At 36.5% G+C, this 21,069-nt stretch overlaps 1 protein-coding gene across 2 annotated transcripts in view; it reads left to right on the top strand.

Annotated features, from left to right (window-relative positions):
• The window catches only part of TBC1D19 (TBC1 domain family member 19), a gene marked incomplete at both ends in the record, with an annotated part of 126,740 nt that overhangs the window by 71,977 nt on the left and 33,694 nt on the right, over positions 1–21,069 (top strand). For both annotated transcript variants that reach the window (XM_080697470.1, XM_080697469.1), the window contains 2 exons: positions 11,818–11,902; positions 14,642–14,686. In XM_080697470.1, coding sequence (XP_080553596.1) covers positions 11,818–11,902; positions 14,642–14,686 — 130 coding nt within the window. The remainder of the gene's footprint in view (positions 1–11,817; positions 11,903–14,641; positions 14,687–21,069) is intronic.

Raw genomic sequence — 21,069 nt, 5'->3', positions numbered from 1 at the left:
GAATATAGAAAACCTAAACTGACCAATAGCAAGCAAAGATATAGAAACAGCAATAGAAAGCCTTCCATCAAAGAAAAGCCCAGATTCAAATATATTCCCAGCTAAATTCTATAAAACCTTTACAAAACTACTAAACACAGTACCTCACAAATTATTCCATAAAATTGAAAGAAATGGAATTCTTCCAAACTCCTTCTATGAGGCCAGTATTACCTTAATACCAAAACTGAATAAAGATCTCTCAAGAAAATTCCAGACCTATTTCATTGAACATAGATGTAAACATTCTAAACAAAATACTAACCATGTGCATTCAAAACCACATCAAGAAAACTACACTATGACCAAACTGGTTTCAGGAATGCAAGGCCGTTTCAACATATGCAAATCAATACATGTTATTCACCACATAAATAGAACTGAGAATAAAAAACATATGTTCATCTCAATAGGTACTAAAAAAGTATTTGACAAAATCCAACACCCATTTATGTTGAAAAGTGTAGAAAATCAGAATAGAAGGAATGTACAACATCATTAAGGCAATATACAGTAAACTTAAAGCCAGTGTCCTATTGAATGGATAAAAACTGCAGGAATTACTTTTAAAATTATTAAAAAGACAAGGATGTCCAGTATCACCACTCCTTTTCAATGTAGTTCTTGAGACTTTTGCCAAAGCAGTAAGAAAAGAGAAGGATATCAAAGGAATCCAAATAGGAAAAGAGAAATTAAAATTATATCTATTTGTATATGACATAATCTCATACTTAGAAGACCCCAAAAAACTAAACCAAAAGATTACTAGAGCTCTTTAACAAATTCAGCAAAGTAGCAGGATACAAAATCAATCTTTAAAAAATCAATATTTTTTTCTTATGCCAACCATGAATCCACCAAGAAAGAAATCCAGAAATCAATTACATTCACAATAATCTCAAAAACTGTTAAATACGTTGGTTAGGAAACTAACCAAGGAGGCAAAAGAATTCTACAATGAAAATTATAAAACACTAAAGAAAGAAATTGAAGATCATAGAAGATGGAAATATCTGCCTTGCTATTGGATAGGCAGAATAAATATTATCAAGATGACCCTCTACCAATGTAATCTCTATCAAAATATCAATGTAATTCTTCACAGACCTAAGGAAATCAGTCCTCAGTTTCATACAAAAGACCCAAAATAGCTAAAGCAATTCTCAGAAATAAGAACCATGTAGAAGGTATCACAATTCCTGACTTCAAATTATACTACAGAGCTATAGTAATAAAAAAAACAGCATGTTATTGGCACAAAATCAGACATATAGACTAAATGAACAGAATATAAGATACAAAAACAAATCCACATACTTATAGCCAATTGATTTTTGACAAAAATGCCAAACACATACATTGGAGAAAACACCACCTTTCAACAAATGGTGTTGGGGAACTTGTTATACAGCTATAGAAAAATGGAACTAAATCATCTCTCTCACCCGGCACAGGAGTCAACTTGAGATGGATCAAAGACCTAGAAATTAGACCAAAGACTTTGAAGCTACTAGAGGAGAGCATAAGCCCAACACTCCAACATGTAGGTACAGGTAGAAACTTCTTAACAAGACCCCATAGCTAAAGAAATTAAAACAGTAATTAATAAATAAGATGGTGTTAAACAAAAAAGTTTCTGTTCATCAAAGAAAATCATCAAGAGCCTAAAAAGAAAGCCTACTGGATGGAAAAAGAGCTTTGCCAGTAATCCCTTTGATAGAGGACTAATATCTGGAATATACAAAGAATTTAAAAGACTTGATACTAAAAAACAATTCAACCAAGAAATGTGAAATTGAACTTAATTGACACTTCACAAAAGAAGAGATACAAATGACCAGTAAATACATGAAAAAATATTCAATATCATTACTAATTAGGGAGATGCAAATCAAAACTACACTGAGATTCTATCTAATCCCGATCAGAATGGCAATCATCAAGAAATAAAAAAACTATAAATGTTGGCAGAATATGGGGAATTGGAACCCTTGTGTAGTGTTGGTGGGATTGCAAATTAGTTCAGCTGCTATGGAGATCAGTGTGGAGATTCCTCAGAAAAATGGAAATGGATCTACCATATGATCCAACTATACTACTACTGGGTATCTTCAAAGGGGTTGAAATTAGAGAAATGCAGTCATTTCATACCCATGTTCATAACAGCACAATTCACAATAGCCAAATTATGGAAACAACCTAGGTATCTATCAACAGATGAATGGATTACAAAATTATGGGATATCTACACAATGGAATCTTACTCAGCAATAAAGAAGAACAAAATTATGTCCTTTTCAAGAAAATGGAAGGACCTGCAGAACATTATGTTAAGTGAGATTAGCCAGTAACAGAAAGTGACAAGTCTTATGTTTTATTTAATATGGAAAAGCTAGGGAGTAATTAGGATTCCAGAGGGACTTCAGGTAATGGAAAAGAAACCTCAGTGGAGCCAGGGAGATGGTCTAGGAGAAGGGGAAGAGGGAAAGAGAGGATCAATGAAAGAATTACTACCATAGGCTTTGTGTACTTTGTAAAAATACCAATGTCAATCTCAATAATCTGTATGGGGAATGAGGAGAGAGCCAGGGGTGGTACAGCCAAGTACTGTGTGCATATATGTCACTGTAAGCATTATTTACTTTATAATATGAGACTATAGTGTACAATAAAAGCATAATACATTTAACAATTTAGAATGCTATAGTGATGCTTGCATAACCATGTTTATAGCAGCACATTTCACAGTTAACTTATGGGGTCATTTAGATGTCACTCAACAGTTGAATAGAGAAAATGTGGTATATATACACAATGGAGTCAAACAGCAAAACAAAATTATGTCATTTACAGGAAAATGGGTAGAACTAGAGAATAATATACTGATTTCAGTCTCAGAAAGTGAAGGGTCTTGTTTTTTCTCATATGTAGAAGCTAGAAAATAGGAAACAAAAGGGGCTTCAGATAAATGGGGGAAGAGACCAGTAGAGTAGCAGAAGGGGATTGAGGATGGGATGTGGGGAGGGTAAAAAAGAACTGAGGAAGAAAACGATTCAAATAATGTCAATCTCACTAGAAGTGTGGAGGGGAAGAGGAGTGAGAAGGTTTCAAAGGGAAATACATTCTGTGAATGTACATTTGTATCACTTTGAATCTTACTATGAGGTGTAATTACAGTGCACCAATAAAAGAATTAAAAATGGCCTCTGCAGAGGGGTCTAAACTTAACTGGATCAGACCATAAGTACAATTTATACTTGAGGACATTGTTGCAAACAGGATAATCAGCAGGCAATTAGTGAAACCAAATATCTGATGTAATAGCAACAGAAGCGTAATACTTTCACAGAGACCAGATTAGAAATAGACAAAAAGCCCTGCTATAAGTGGTGTCACTGAAAAGTGATTATGTGTATCCCAAGATTGCACTCTCTGAGGTACATTAGAAACTTCACACTGAGAAACAGACTTGAATAACTTTCTACCTGAGTCACTAAACAAACAAGCAAGCAAATAATAGTAACCACATACTTCCTGTGTCCCAGTTTCTCCCTAGCTTTTGCATTTGAGGGAGAACATCCAACTCTTTATTTTTTGTGATTGACTAATCTCACTTAGAAAAAATTCTCTAGTTCCATCCATTTCCCTGCAAATAATGTAATTTTGTTCTTTATGGCTGAGTAGAATTCCATTGTGTGTGTGTGTGTGTGTGTGTGTGTGTGTGTGTGTGTGTATCCCATAATTTTGTAATCCATTCATTTGTTGATGGACATTTCCTCTGGTTCCATAGTTTGATGATTATGAATTGGGTAGCTATAAATATACATATATATATATATATATATATATATATATATATATATATGCATTTTTATGACAATCTGGTTTCAATTCTTTGGGTTAGATGTCCAGAAGGTATAGCTGGGTTGTATGGTAGGTTCATCCTCATTCTTCTGAGGATCCTCCATACTGTTTTCCAAAGTGTTTGCACTAATTTGCAATCCCACCAGCAATCTATTAGAGTTCCTACTTCTCCACATTCTCACCAGCATTTGTTCTTTGTGTTTTGAATGATTCCCATTATAATTGGGGTTAGGTGAAATCTCAGGGTAGTTTTGATTAGCATCTCTCTGATTGTTAATGATGTTGAACATTTCTTCATATATTTTTTGGCCATTTGTATTTCTTCTTTCGTGAAGTATCTATTTAGTTCACTTGTCCATTCTTTGGTTGGGTTTCTTTTTATCGTGGTGATTTTTTTTAGTTCTTTGTATATTCTAGATATTAGTTCTCTATAAGAGGAGTAGCTGGCAAAGATCACCTCATCTGTCAGCTCTCTCTTGAGAGTCTTGATAATTTTCTTTGTTGCAGAGAAGCTCTTCAGTTTAATTCAATCCCACATATTAGTTCTTGTTTTAATTTTTGTATGTGTGTACCTTTTAGGTCTTGTTGAGGAAGTTTTTACCTGTGCCTGTATGTTGGAGTGTTGGTCCAATGCCCTCTTCAAGTAGCTGCAAAGTCTGTGGTCTAATTTCCAACTCACCTTAATCAGACATTTTTGCCCAGTTGTTCCACTGAGGATCATCTGTGATTCCATGTTGCTGAATACACTGATCAGCCCTTCCACCACCACCCTACTTTGTGGTGCTACAGATCAGCCCTAGGGTGCCACGCATGCTAGGCAAGTGCTCTGCCACTGCGCTACAGTCCTCAGCCCTAACTTCTCATCTTACTTTATCTGTATGGCAATTGATTGATCATTCCCTCCTCAACGTTCTTTCTTCCTTTGGCCTCTAGGATATCATGCTTTACTGGTCCGTTTCTATACTAGCTAGCATTTTCATTCACCTTTTGCTGGTTTCTCTTTATCTTCTTATCTCCAATGACTTACCCTGGAGTATTCCAAGCCATTATTTCTCAAATACTTTCCCTGCTTCATATTCTCTACCTTTTACCCCTGAACCCCTACAGTGTATGCAGTGGTTAGCTTGATGGTGTTCCACAGGTTCCTAAAGCTCTGTTCAGTTTTTTTTTTCTTTCTTTCTCTCATGGACTCAATTTGATTGTCCTAGCTTCAAGTTTGTGACTCTTTTTTTTTTTTCTGCCTGCTCTAATTTTCTTTTGAATCCCTCTAAGTTTATCATTTCAGTTATTATCCTTTTCAGCTCCAGAATTACTTTTTTATTTCTTTTCAAGTTTATTATCCCTTTTTAAAATATTTCCATTTTATTCATGTGTAAATTCTTGAATTTCTCTGTATCTTTTTCCAGTTCATGGAGCATCTTTAAGATAATTGCTTTAAAGTCTGTATCTAATAGGTTTGCCATCAGGTCTTTTTCAGGGACGGTTCTGTTTATGTATTTTTTTTTTTCTTTGAACAAGCCATACTTCTCAGGTTCTTTCTATCCCTTGTGATTTGTTATTCTCATTATTGAAAACTAGACATTTGAATATAATAATGTGGTATCTCTGAAAATCATATTATCCTCCAATGGCAAAGTTTGCTGGGATTTTTGTTATTGTTTCTTTATTTATTGTAGATTTTAATATTCCAAAAGTTAACTTGAGGTTTAAACTTAAGGTCTTTTCAAGTCTTTTCTGAGCCTGTACTTTCCTCTTGGCATGTATGGTCACTTTTTAATTTTTCCCATATACAAATTGTTTTTTAATGTTCTACTCTGTAATGTTTGGCTCTCAAAAGAGAGAAAGATCTGGGCGTGGAGGTGCACACTTATAATCCCCGCGCTTGGGAGGCAGAGACAGGAGGATCGCGCAGGTTCGAAGTCAGCCTCACTGGCTTAAGAAACCCTGTTTCCAAATAAAAATATAAAAATAGTTCTGGGAGTTTAGCCCGGAGGTAGAAGGGCTTCCAGGAACCCCTGTACCACCAAAGAGAGGGGGGGGGAGGGGGAGGAGGGGGAGGAGAGAGAGAGAGAGAAATGAAGATGTGAGGTTGTCCTTTTAAGTTTTATAAAAGTCACATCAGCCAGAGGGGGAGGAGTTTGTGACAGTGGCAGGGAGGAGAATTCTGCTTTTACCCCTACCCCTCCATCCCTGCCTGCTGCCTCGTTGGACCTCTGTGATCAGAAGTAGCAATTAGCAGAATCCAGATACCCAATATTTGGAGGACAGGATGCTTTTTACCATCCTGGATATTTCACACTCTTCTGGAATACATACACAGCTGCCTGTTGAGTGAAGGATGGGTAAATACTACTATACTGACAGCTGAAAATTAACCACAGTTCACTAATAAAGCCTTCCCCCGAAAGTTGCAAGACTTCAGTAGACTCCAGAATTCCCATACAGTTGCACCAGACATATTCAGCTACTACAATTATTGGGGAAGTGGGAAGATAGACTCCTGGCACTTCCTAATTCACCATCTTCCTAGAATACATTTTATAACAAATTCTTATAACAACTCTGTAAACTAACTTTATTCATTTTTTACATATGAAGAAGCAAAGATTCAGAGCCCAAACTCATACACCTACCAGTATCCCAAGCCAGACCAGTCCATTTTCAAAGCCCAGTTAGCCACATTACCCTTTGATGTATAAAAATTTAAATCAGGGTGAAGAGTTTTTATTTTTTATTTCATTTTTTGTGGTACTGGGGGTGGAACCCAGGGGCTTCTACCTCTGGGCTACACTCCCAGACCTATTTTATACTTTATTTGGAAACAGGGTCTCACTAAGTTGCTGAGAGCCTCACTAAGTAGCCAAGGCTGGCTTCGAACCCGTGCGATCCTGCTGTCTCAACCTCCCAAGTGCTGGGATTACAAGTGAGTGCCACCATGCCTGGAGGCAGAGAGTTTTTAAAAAGCCATGTTTGGTTTTATCATTTTAATTCTTCAACTGGGTTTGAAGAAAAATTCAAGTGTGCCCCAAGTGAGCAAAAGTATGGCAAAAGATGGTACATTGTACATTAATATGATCATCCTGTTGATAGCTACACTCTCTTACATGCTCTTATAATGTACATAACCTAAGTATCAGAAACATTTACCATAAATATAGTCTGTAGAGATAAAAAAAAAAGCTTTAGGCCCAAGCAATTCTTTTGCAGCTATATGTATTTGGGGTAAAATAATGTTATATTAACCATAGTTCACACTTACACATTCAGTTTCTTATAACTCTTCTAAATAAAGTAAATTACAATCATATAAAAACCCACCCCATAATCTTTAATTTTTACTTAACTTGTGAGTAATCAAAATTAAATTTTCTAATTTGATTGAAATAATCTTCATATTATCACATATTTCAAAAATTTACAGTTGAACTGTCATGTCCATATAGATACAGAAATGTGTGTCTCAGAAGTAAGCAACAACTCAGGTTAGGAGCTGGCAACTCTCTGCTTGTACCCAGGGCTGCACACCAGTACATACTGTATAACATCCCACCTCTGGCATTATCACCTTACAGTCTCCAATATTCTCCTTACAGCAGTCTCGGGTATCTTGTCTTCTCTAGGGCAACAGGGCCTCTAGGGGGATATATTTAAGCACAGAGCTTCTTCTAAAATTACTATGCTCCCTCTAGTCTGCCAAAGTAAGGGAAAGTTAATATAAACATTTCATTAGGACTTATTTTCCCTGTAGTACAGTAGTAGGAAAATATTTGCAAATATATATATTTGGCATTTAACTTTACTTGTATTCATTATTGCAGTATTAATTTATTAGTTGTACTAATTACTGTTGCTCTAATCAATTACCACAAATTTAGTGGCTTAAAGCAAATACATTCTCTTACAGTTCTACAGTTCAGAATTCTGAAATAGATTTCACTGTGCTGAAGTCAAGGTGCTTGTGGGCTCTGTTTGCTTCTGGAGCTCTGATGAAGAATCCCCCATTTCTTTGTCTTGTTTACCTTCTGTGTTGTCTGCGTTCCTTGTCTCACAGCCCATCCCTCCGTCTTCAAAACTAACAAATAGCATCTTCAAATCTCTGACTCTGTCTCTTTCACTTTTAAAGATTCTTGTGGTAATATTGGGCGCAGACAGATAATCCTGGATAATCTCCCCATTTAGAGATCATCAATTTAATCATATCTGCAACATCCCTTTTGTCACACCAGGTAACATATTCACAGGATCCAGGTGTTAGGATGTGGACATCTTTGGAGGGCATTATTCTCTCTATGTGGAGGTCTGACAATAGAAGATACACTTTTATTCAATGATTCAATAGTATTTTAGTATTTTATGGGCATAGGGATATTTTTAGAGCCCAACAATTTTGCTTAATTAAGAAAATATTTATCACGTTAAGAGGTGAAAAATGAAAATTATATGATTATCTCAATAGATGTCAAAACTGTGAGACTATACTTAATAACATTTCTTTTTTATTTTAATTTGGTAAAAAAAAATCACAACATAAAATTTACTATCTTAACCATTTCTAAGTGTAGAGTTAGTGCTATCAAGTATATTCACATTGTTGTACAAATTAATACCTAATTTGTACTAACTTTATATACTAGAAGTGTATTTTCCCAACATAAAAGTATATATGTGAAATCAACATTCACCATCTAATATAAGTTAACATTACTTATTATTAATATATTACAGATATTTCCATTAAAGCGAAGAAAGAACACTGCTCATCTGAAATTTAAGCTAATGAAAAAATAGTTTTTAAAACTTTTATTTTAAAAAGTTAAAAAAAACTTACAGGTATCAGGAAGTGCACAACAGTATAAGTATACATATAAATGATTCAGTTAAATGCCTACTTACCAAAGAAAATATTAAATCTTTTACTCTTTTAAATATGGGCAATAATCATTTAAAATATGCAATGGGAAATAAAAAGGCAACTTAAGGGACTGAGATCACTCATCTTGTAAAGATACAGAAATGATGAATAAAAGATAACAAAAGATGTAAATATACAGTTAAATATTCATCTCATTTTCAATGTATATACTCTGGATAATTAATGTGTATATGTCATATAGAGATTCTCACATATACTGTGTTAAATGTCATGGTAAAAGGCTAATTTTTGGTATGTCAGAAATAGCATAAAATTGAAAATGACTTAATCATTCACTTATAGGGAACTAACCCACTAAATAAATTGCAGTCTACACACAAAATAAAATATGATCTAGGATGAAGAAGTTAGCAGGATGAAGTTCTGTATTTGCCAAAGTGAAAAGATCTCTTAAATGCATTGTTAAGTTAAAAAATAAACAAAACAAGCAGGTACCAAACAATTTGTGTGGCATCCTACCATTTGAGTTGAAACTGTTCGTGTCACAAGTTAGCAGTAACTAAATTCTATGACTAGTTGTCAATTATCTTCTTAATTGATTTCTCAACAGCATTTGACCCAGTTGTGTTCTTTTTGTACTTGGTTTTTAAGAAACCACACTCTTTTAGTTCTCCTCTTGCTTTACTGTCACCAGAGGTAAAGCCATTATTTTGGGAGCTTATAGTTTATACAATTTTGGGGACCTCTTAAGGAGAATATAATATTACAAACACAAAATCAGGTAAGAATATATATTGTTCAGAATGAAGAAAAATCATAACAAATTACTAGAAACGTAGAGAATTTGGTCCTTTTCTTTTGAGATCTTATTAATCAATTTACCCAAAATGCAGACACAGAAGTGCTTTCCAAATACAACTTGACTTACCTGCCTTGCCTAGAATACTCTCCATCTCCCAACAACTCTCAGCACTCACAGGGACCTTTGCTGTCTTCACAGAATCATGATAAATCCACTCCTCTGGTTACTCCTCAGTCTTCCAGGCTGCTTCCTTCTCTTCACTCTGATATTAAAATGCCCCAGGCCTCAGTTCTTAGTCTTCTTTTCCCTAGTTATACTTCCTTGATTTCACCAAGCTCACTTATCATGTAGCTTTTAGTACCATCTGCCTGTTGATAACTCCCAAAATTGTATCTCTAGTTCAAACTTTTTTTCTATATGCCATTCTAGTATCTCCAACTGACTATTCAACATCTTCACTTTTAGGTTTTACAGCATCTCAGACTTGGCATGTTGAAAACTGAACTCCTGATCTCACTCCCAAAACCAGTAAAACACACACACACACACACACACACACACACACACACACACATCCTACTCCTACCTTGGCAATATGTATTAAAGTTTTAAATCTAAAATGTCCATAGCATTTGACTAGACAGTACAATTTTGTAAATTTAAATAACTAAAAGGTACATAAAGAGTTAGCTATAAGGAAATTCAGAGTAGCATTGCTTTTAATTGGGGAAAGTGGAAATAAATGTTCAACAATAAAACAAGCTAAATAATTGTTTATCAATATAGTAGAATAATCTGAAATATAAAAATGTATATACAAAATATTTTAATCAATTAGAGAAAGTAGGTTAAAACTATATATAATCCTTTTACTTGAAAATTTTTATATGTGTATAAAATAGGTAATAATATACATCCGTACATTAGCACTAGTGGATTTATAGGTGTTTTCTCCCTTGGGGTAGCTATATTTCTATTTTTATCATAAATATGTATCACTTGCATAGTCTTTTTTTTTTTTTTTGGTACTAGGAATTGAACCAAGAGACATTTCTACTTCCGAGCTCTACTCCCAGCCCTATTTTTATTTTTATTTGGAAACAAGGTCTCACTAGGTTGATGAGAGTCTCACTATTTGCTGAGGTTGTCCTCAAACCTGAGATCCTCCTGTCTCAGTCTCCCAAGTACTGGGATTATAGGTGTGTGCCACCATGCCCAGCTTTTGCATCATTTTTTAAAATATAATAACAAATGAGTGCCAGTGGTTGGTACACATTCTGCTATTGAGCATGACTAATGCCCAATCTCCACATCTATCTGTTTAACAAAACCAGCCCCTCCTTTCTTGCGCTTGGACACACAAGTATTCCCTTCTACATTCACTCTTGCTGCAGGTACAATCCTGACTCCATGCCCATGGTTTCCCTTTTTCAGTTATCCGAATTCTTGGTAACATCTTTAGAATACCAAGATCCAGATATCCTGCCACCAGTCACCTTTCTGGGAATTGGACTTCTGCCCCGAAATACTAGGCCGATGTCAGAATCCAGTTTCTCTTAATGGGCATCCTTGATCCTGATTCTCTCCTACCTAATTTCATCTCTACACAGAGTTGCCACATTCTACCTGCTGATCAGGACAACCAGCTTCTACCCTGTGTTGGGAAACTATTTTCGAATATTCTGAAATCTAAAAATGTATATACTAAATATTTTAATCAGAGAAAGTAGGTTATAAAACTGTGCATATAATCCTTTTACTTGAAAATTTTATATGTGTGTACTTTCCTTTTAAACACCAAGATCTGCCTTCCATCCATCCCTGACATGCCAAACTACCTGCTGCAACCAGCAGTGAATCAAGTTCCAGTTGCCTGCGTTGCCCAAATCTTTCTATGCCCTTATTATTAATAGGGTCTGCCCTATATGTTTCTCATCTGTTCATTTCTCCCAGGTGTTTCTCATTTCCAGATAAAACACAAAAAAAAACTGGTAGTTAGCATCTTTCATTTTCTACTGTTTTGGTGGCAAACTGAGAAATCATTGGAACAACTTTGTCCATCTATACTTGCCCCCCCTTAACACTTACTGTGGTATACCGGTAGAGGGCACTCTTCCCGTTGTATGGCATGATGCTGACCTGAATGATTCCACCTCCATGCCCAGTCGGAATCAGTAATGAATTATCTGGTTTTATAACAGTGTTTAATTGCTTGTTTTTTTTCTCATGTTTTACCCAGGTATTACTTTGTTTTTCTCGGGATACGTCTGTATTGAGTCACTTTGCATACAACAGTGCTTCACCACCGAAATCGTACATCAGAGGTAATATTTTAGTAATATAAAGGAAGAATTATAGTTACAGCTTACATAATCATGCCAAGAATGTTCGTTTCTTTTATCAATTATATTGGTGTTGCCAATTTTTAGATTGTAAATTACTTAAGACTTCTCTCCGATGGCTGTGATCATCCTTTCACTCTCACTAAAATCAGTGCCCAAGTAACTTATGGCACAATACAGCTAAATGGTCCCAGAAGCAGCATTTCTGGTTATTTTTCCATCTTCTCTATTTGCTCTTTCCTCTCTTGCTGTTCTTGTCAAATCTGTTGACTTTTTCTTTATCACAGATTTACTTTCTCAGTTTTTAAAAATTCTCCATATTTCTTCTCTCAAAATATTCCACCACACTTAAAACTTTGATACAATTTTTGTGCTATTAGTGCTATAATTTCTATTTCAGTGCCTTTTTCCTCCTCTTTATCACTAACAGCCTGTAAGATATCAGAGTTTCAATGTTCTGCCAACACCTGACAGTGGACCTAACTTCAGCTACAGCCCTTCTCAACATCTCCCTTTTGTTAAGTGGGGAACACCCAGCCCTGAAAGCTTTATATGCTGTTGTGCATGGTATTTATGCTGTTTCCATGAAGAAAGAAACTATTTCTCCTGTCTTAGAACAGGCCACATCACCTTGTTTTTGAGTACTGGGTACACATCTCTGGGGTTCCCTTAGTTCCATTGCTTCTAAAATGAACTAGTGAAACTTGCTGAAAACCTGATTGTAGAATTTAATTACCTAATGGGCTCACCTCTACTTCTTCTGTAATTTTAAAGTCCTCCATCAGGTCGTACAGTCCTAGCCTGGCTGCTTTGCTTCCTTGATTATTCCACAATACACCTTATTCATACTAGCCCCATATATTCCCTTATACAGAATGCTTTCCATTCCCCCACTGAAAAAGCGACGGGGCTTTGAAGAACCATCCTCCGTCTCACCATGCCCGTCAAACTGTCATCAGTGTCATCAGTGTCTCTCCCTCTCTGAGCCACTAAAACGCTTAAAACTTTTTTTTATTAGTACATTATAATCTCACGTCATAATGTAGTCTATAGTGACAGTGACACAAAACCTTTTTTTTTTTCTTTTTTCATTACTGGGGATGGAACCCAGGGACCTTCTACCTCCAAGCTACACCCCAGCCCTATTTTTTTTTATTCTTTATTTTAAAACAGGGTCTCACTGAGTTGCAGAGGGCCTCACTAAGTATCTGAAGCTGTCTGCAAACCATGATCCTCCCGCCTCAGCCTCCCAAATGCTGGGATTACAAGTGTGCACCACCACACCCGGCAAAACTTGTTTTTAAAAAAGTTAGAAAACATACTCTCGTGTTTCGTGGTTTAGTCTGGATTATAAAGCACATGGCCAAGGGACTGTAGCCTGTGTTTATACTGTTTAATTCCCAGTACCTAGCCCAGTAATAAATTTATCTCCCTATCTATATTTTATGATTTCACTCTCTCCTTACACAAAGTTCAGCCCTTACTGTCTCCACACTAGCCTAAACTGCTGACACTTCTTATCGTCATCTCCTCTTCCACCACCCATAACAAGAATAACAATAACAAAAAAGAATTTTACTTTAAATTCCTGTGCATGAACGAAAATTTGTCTCTCACTGCTGTGGCACTGGGAATTGAACACGGGCCTCACACACGCTAGGCAAGCACTCTGCCACTGTGCCACGTCCCCAAACATTTTCCTATTTTATTTTTAGATAGGCTTTTGCTAAATGGCCCAGACTGGCCTCAAACTAGAAATCTTCCTATCTCAGCTTCTCGAGCAACTATGATTACAGGCGTGGGCCATCACACCTGGCTGAATGTCTTTTCAATAGATTCAAAGGTATAAGAAACACTGTCAAGATAAAAGCTACCAATGATATTCAGTAAAAGGTGTGAAAAACTGAAAACCCTAAAACTTCTGAGGGAGAGCTGCTTTTGTAAAAAAAAAAAAAAAAAAAAGAAAGAAAGAAAGAAAGAAAGAAAGAAAGAAAGAAAGAAAGAAAACAAAACACACTTTGTGGTACTGGGGACTGAACCCAGGGGTGTTCTACCTCTGAGTTACAGCCCCAACCCTTTTCATTTTTTGTTTGGATTTGGGGTCTCACTAGGTTGCTGAGAGTCTATGTGTTGCTGAGGCTGCCCTTGAACCTGTGATCCTCCTGTCTCCGCCTCCTAAGTACTGGGATTACAGGTATGTGCCACCAAGCCGGGCTTGTAAAATTCTCTTAAACCTTAAAAAAGTAAAGTGAATATACTTTACCTGTCTAACAAAATTCTGATTTGTTTACTTGGTCCATTTTCTGATCATGTGAATTATTTTGAGATTCATAAAATGTGACCATCAACAGTTAAAGACGTTTCACTTTATAGCAAATTCCATTAAAAAATGTAAACTAATGACAGAGTATTTTTATTTAGTTAGACAGTGCTACATTTATAAATAGATTCTTCTCAAGTGTTTAAATAGGCATTTGTTTTATTTTATATCACTGCTCTTGTATTTAAGTTTTTATTATTGATTTTACTTCAGGAAAGGGTTTGCTAATATCAGAAGATTAGCTGACAAATTTTCAAATTAATTTTCTATTGTGAAGTACGATTAAATCAGGCTCTAGTATTTTTTAAAATTCAATTATTAGTACATTCACAGAATAAGTTAATGTCTAAATTTTTATTTTTTTTAATTATATTGAAACGCTCTGTGGTTTCTTCTTACAGGAAAACTAGGATTAGAAGAATATGCTGTCTTTTATCCACCAAATGGTAAGACTAATGCTATTGCTTCCTCTAGTGGGAAATAGGAAAATTACAACTTTTACAATAGGAACGTGACTATTCTCTCTTTAAATGGAAAATAATTTATCATCTTTAATAAATCTTCCATGAAATGTTTACTTTAATAAATGTTTCCACATTTGTGTTAGGTTTGAGCTGAACTCTGCAGACCCTCCCTGGTTCTTCTTTGGGACCAATAGTAAATTAGTAAGAAAGCTTGTAGGCTTATGTGTTCAAGCCTGGGCATTTAGTTTTCCTCTGAAAAACACAAGTCCAACTAGGACCTTCATTTTCACATAGTAGAACAACACTATAGTCAAAGGAGTGGATTGCCTTGGGCTACACTTTATCATCTTCATAGTTTGACCTGTGTGGTATTTATAAACACAAAGATTATGAAAACGTTATCACCAAAATAATCTAGTTTGATGATATGATGTGACCAAATATGAATTAATTCATATTTAATATTTAGTTATTTGAGATTATTGGACAATTTTTTAAGATATACTTCTTGGAAAGTCAATATATAGCAGTCCTTATTATGATAATCTTAAGTTGCATCCTGAAGAAGTTCTTTTACTCCAGCAGAGTTAAGAACATGGGCTTTGTAATACAGCAGGCCTGGGTTCAGATCCCAGTTCTGCCAGCTCACCCTGTGATCTTGGGTAAGTTACATGACTTCTCTGAATTTCAGACTCATCAACTGTAGCGTGTGGGTAATAGAGTAAATGAAATATACTATATGAAACAGCACAATGCCCGGCATGCAGTGAGCGTTAGAAATGTACCTGGGATGAGCACGTTTAACTCTGTTGACCACTGTCTTCAACGCTTGGCTTTAAGGGCACTGTTCTCTCCCTGGGCCTTTCAACATGGCACCAAAGTTTCCTTCACAAGTCACCCACTTCTTCCCTCTTTAAACAGCTCACCCTCCTTCTTCTGAACTTCATCTCTTTTCACTCATGACCCCCAGGGGATTCCATCTGCTTTCATGAACCTATTTGTTAATACTCTAAAATTTCTCATCCAGTTCTGACCTCTCCTGTGATTACCTCAAACTTAATGTCTCAACCTAAACTCACTCTTTATCTTTTTGTGCCTCCAAAAGAAAAAAAAAAAGCTAAAGATATAACTATTCCTCTTTCGGTTAATTGCATTCTTATCTATCCAATAACTCAAAGCCTTAAATCTGGACATCATCCTAGATCCCTCTCAGTCTCATACCCCATTCATCTAGTGAGTCCTCACAGCCTTCAATTTTAGCTTCCAAATATATATGGGACCCTCTCTTCCTCACCCTAACTGCTGTCTCGCCCTCTTCAGGCCTTATTATCTCTAGGTTGTTTATTTCAACAACCACCTAACTGGTCTCTCTTCATCTTTCCTGGTTTGGCTCTGTCTTATACTCTGCCTTACATCTATAAGGAAAATCTGAAGATTGCCATTTTTTTCAAAAAAAATTTTTTTCAGTGCCAGGGATGCAACCCAGGGTCTTATGCATGCTAGGCAAGGACTCTACCACTAAGCTGTGTCCTCAGCCCATCGGTGTTTTCCTAATGACTCCTGTCTTTTGTGTAATATGCACGCTTCTCAGCATGGCATACCTGTGAGGACTTCGCAAGTCTGATCCCTATACAGTCTGCTTTCTACCTTCATTTCTTACCATCCTCATCTTGGGTTTTTTTTTTTTTAATTAAGGAAATAGCAAACTATCTATTATTCTTACACACAGCCATACATCCTCATAGAAACACTATTCTGCTTCCTGCCTCATTATCTCAGTTGTTCCCAGGCTGACAATAACCTGCCCAAGCTTTCTCCACCCAGCTGCCATCAGGCTCAATTCAGACAGGATCATCCTCAGGAAGCTTCTGGAATCCCTGGGTTAGGTTGAAGGCCCTTCCTCCAAGCTCTCATAGTACCTGGTAGGAAACTCTTTAGTGTCTCTTACTATATTATCTTCACCTTTTTGGTATTTCAGTATTTCAGTATTTCAAGCATTGGGAGGTTCAGGACCATATTTTTCTTTTATCATACTCTCTAATATCTAGCATATAGTAGGACTCTAATGAGTATTTAACTAAATTAGAAGCTTGTTAATTTTAACACTTATGTGTGTGTTTGTACAATTGTTAAATGTATTTTTCAGGAAACTTTTCTGATAACTTTTCACACTTATTTAAGAAATGGGAGCTGGGTATGGTGGATCATGCCTGTAATCCCAGTACTAGTGAGGCTGAGACAGAAGGATCACAGATTTGAGGCCAGCCTCAGCAATTTAGTGAGAGGCTCAGAAACTTACTGAGACCCTGTTTCAAAAATAGATAGATAGGCTGGGCGTGGTGGCGCATGCTTGTAATCCCATGCTTGGGAGGTGGAGACAGGAAGATCGGTGCAGGTTCGAAGCCAGCCTTACTGGCTTAAAAGACCATTTCCAAATAAAATATAAAATAGGTCTTAGAGTATAGCCCGAAGGTAGAAGGTTCCATCTCCAGTACCACCACCAAAAAAAAAAAGATAGATAGATAGATAAATAGATAGATAGACAGACAGACAGACAGACTGACAGACAGACCTATCTATCTAGTTTGAAGGTAGAAATGCCCCTGGGTTCAATTGCTAGTACAGAGAAAAAGGAAAAGAAAAACGAGAAGAATAAATAAGAAAAATTAAAATACCTCCTCCTAATACAAGTGAGATGTCCATGGACTCAAGTTCTTTCTCTTCTATTCATAGGAGGACTTTTTCACCTTAGTTTGGAGCATATTAATTCTTACTTAACACATAAGTCTAAAAAACGTGGTTTTTACCCCTTGCAAAGATAGATGCGTTGAGTGAGTCTGATACAAATATGAAAAATGACCAACAACAGTTAAAAGTGAATTTTAAAACCTCACATAAGGAAATATAAAAACTAGCTGGAGCTGGGTATGGTGGCGCACAGTTGTAATCCCAGCATTCGGGAGGCTGAGACCAGAGGATTACCATTTGCAGACAGCCTCAACGACTTAGTGAAGCCCTCTATAACTTAGTGAGGCCCTGTTTCAAAACAAATAATAAAAAATAGGGCAGGGGGTGTAGCTTGGAGGTTGAATGCCCCTGGGTTCCATCCCCAGACCTGCAAAAAAAAAAAAAAAAAAAAAAAAAACTAGCTGGGTATGGTGGCACATGCTGATAATCCCCGTATTTGGGAGGCTGAAACAAGAGGATGGCAAATTCAAGACCATCCTCAGCAATTTAGGGAGAAACTCAGCAACTTAGTGAGACCCTGTTTCAAATTAAAAAATAAAATACGGCTAGAAGTATAGCTCACATGTAGAATGCCCCTGGGTTCAATCCCATTATCAAAAGGAAATATAAAAACTACAAACAGCAGATAAGAGCACGCCAGTGTATCATCCTGGAACTATTTTATATAAAAGCCAATAATATTACATCCTTTAAAAAATATCACTCGGTTACAGGTTATAGCATATTATAATTTAAGATTTTTATAATGAAATGTTAACACAGAGATATAAATGTTAGATTCGGCTACAACTATGATTACAATTATTATATATACTAATAAATGTTGTAGTAGCACATAACATTTTCACGCAGTACTATATGCAAGGCAGTGTGTTAGGTATATTAAAAGGTATTAACTCAAATTTTCAATAGTCCTATGAGGCTGATCTTCATATCCCTATTTATATGTAAAGAAATTGGGGCACAGAATATAAACCTGCCTATCTAGTGAGTAGCAAAGCCACACTTTAAGCTCCACTTGTCTGGCTTCAGAAGCAAATTTCTTATTTTGCTCTTAATGTCTCAAAAAATGCTACTGAGTTTATTATAGTTCTTTTTGTAATAAAAGTGGTTAATATGTTGAAAAAGTAAAGTAAATGATTGTACAAATAGGTTAATGAAATATTTTCTTTTTTTCATGTTTCTATTTTATTTTATTTATTTATTTATTTATTATTATTTTTTTTTTTGGTGGTACTGGGGTTCCTGGAAGCCCTTCTACCTCCGGGCTACACTCCCAGACCTATTTTATATTTTTGAAACAGGGTCTCTTACGCCAGCGCGGCTGGCTTCAAACCTGCGCGATCCTCCTGTCTCCGCCTCCCAAGCGCGGGGATTACAAGCGTGTGCCACCACGCCTGGCGATTTTATTTTATTTTTTTTATGTTTTAAATTTTTATTGGTGCATTATATTCATACATCATATTGGGGTAAAAAAAAAAAACTTGTGTGTACATACAGGTACACATCACCAGTTTAACCCCTACCCAATTCCCACCCCATTCCCTCCCCATCCCTCCTTCCCTTGCTCCGCTTAGTGGTTGACTTCAATATGTTTAAGACATTGTGTGTTTTAGAGAATTTCCTTCTTCTCCACTCCCATCCCCTCATTTAGGTTGTCTTGTTTGCTCCTCTATAGGATTTTCTTTTTCATCTAGAGTTCCTCCTATGACCCTTTTCTCCTTAGCTTTCACATAGTAGAGAAAGCATCTGAATTCTTACTTTTTGTGACTGACTAATCTCACTTAGCATAATGTCCTCCAGTTCCATCCATTTCCCTGAAAATGATGTGATTGAGTTTTTTTTAATGGCTGAGTAAAATTCCATTGTGTACATATTTCACAGTTTTGTAATCCATTCATCTGTCGATAGACATCTTGGCTGGTTCCATAGTTTGGCAATGGTGAATTGTGCAGCTATGAACATAGATACACATGCATTAGTTTTGTAGTTTGGTTTCCTTTCTTTTGGGTAGATACCCAGAAGTGGTATTGCTGGATCAAATGGTAGCTTTGTTCCCATTATTCTGAGGATTCTCCATACTTTTTTCCAAAGTGGTTGCACTAATTTGCAACCCCACCAACAATGTTTTAGAGTTCCCACTTCTCTACATCCAAACATGCTGGCAATAGAGTTCCCACTTCTCTACATCCTTGCCAGCATTTGTTATTGTTTGTGTTTTGAATGATTGCCATTCTAGTTGGAGTTGAATGAAATCTCAGGGTAGTTGGCATCTCTCTGATTGCCAATGATGTTGAGCATTTCTTCATGCATTTATTAGCCATTTGAATTTCTTCTTTCGTGAAGTGTCTATTTAGTTTGCTTGCCCATTTTATTATTGGATGGTTTTTTTAGTGTTGAGTTTCTTGAGTTCTCTGTATATTCTAGATATTAGTCCTCTATTGGAGGGGAAGGTGGCAAAAATCTTCTCCCATGCTGTTGGCTAGAAATTGTTTTCTTTCAGAGTTTGGAATATGTTACTCCAAGCCCTTCTGGCTTTCATGACTTGGTTTGGGAAGTCTGGAGTGATTCTAATTGGTTTGCCTCTGAATGTCACTTGGCCTTTTGTTTTTGTTGCCTTTAAGATTCTCTCCTTGGCTTCCACATTGGTCATTTTGACAATTATGTGGCGTGGGGAACCTCTTCTCTGATCTTGTCTAAAGGGAGTTCTATAAGTTTCCTGGACCTGTGTATCGACCTCTTGCTCTATGTTTGAAAAATTTTCTGCTATTACTTCCTTGAAGAGATTATTGATCCCTTTGGTTTCACCTTCTTTTCCCTCCTCTATTCCAATTATTCCTAGGTTAGTTCTCTTAAAATGGGCCCATATTTCTTCAGTGTCAAATTCCTGCTGTCAGATTTCTTTTCTAAATTATAAACTATGCATTTGTTTTTGGAGTGATCATCTTCTAGGAGTGAGATTCTATTCTCCATGTGGTCTAATTGTTTATACTTTGAATTGAGGCCTTTACTTCAATGATTGCATTCTTTATTTCTTTTAAACTCTCTCTAAATTCTTTTCAAAGGTCCTGTATTATTTCTACAGTTACATTCCTGATTTGATCTTCTAGTGATCTCTGAATTTCTGTGTTATCAGGTTCTGATGTTGTGGGGTTGTGGGTATTCATTGCTCCATTGTTATCCCTCTTTTCCATGATTTCAGAAGTTTGTACCTTCTCTGGGTTCTCCCCTGGGTCACTATGACTTCACTTAGGGTGCTCTGGATCTCGAGTCTGTGGTAATCTCAGTCACCCCAATTCTTTTACTGGTTGTAAACAAAGTCTCAGACCCAGGGAGTTAATCGAGGCTGTGCAAGACCATGGGGGGTACTAGGCTGGGTGTTTTCCCATGGGGAGCTGCGACTAGGGTGTGGTATCTCTGCCACCACTACTCCTTCACTAGGTTGGACTGCAAAATCTCAGGCCCAGGGAGATTATCGAAGCTGTGCAAGTCCCTGGGGGTGCAGTACTGGGATTTCTCCTTTAGGGGCCGCAATTTCACTTATGGTTATTGAATGTACTGATATGGAGCTGTCGCAGGTGCTGTGAACTCGCTGCCACATCTGGCAATATGGCGCT

The sequence above is a fragment of the Muscardinus avellanarius genome, assembly GCF_963383645.1.
Source record: "Muscardinus avellanarius genome assembly, chromosome: 6".
Lineage (NCBI taxonomy): Eukaryota > Metazoa > Chordata > Mammalia > Rodentia > Gliridae > Muscardinus > Muscardinus avellanarius.
This window is presented reverse-complemented; position numbering and strand designations above follow the sequence as displayed.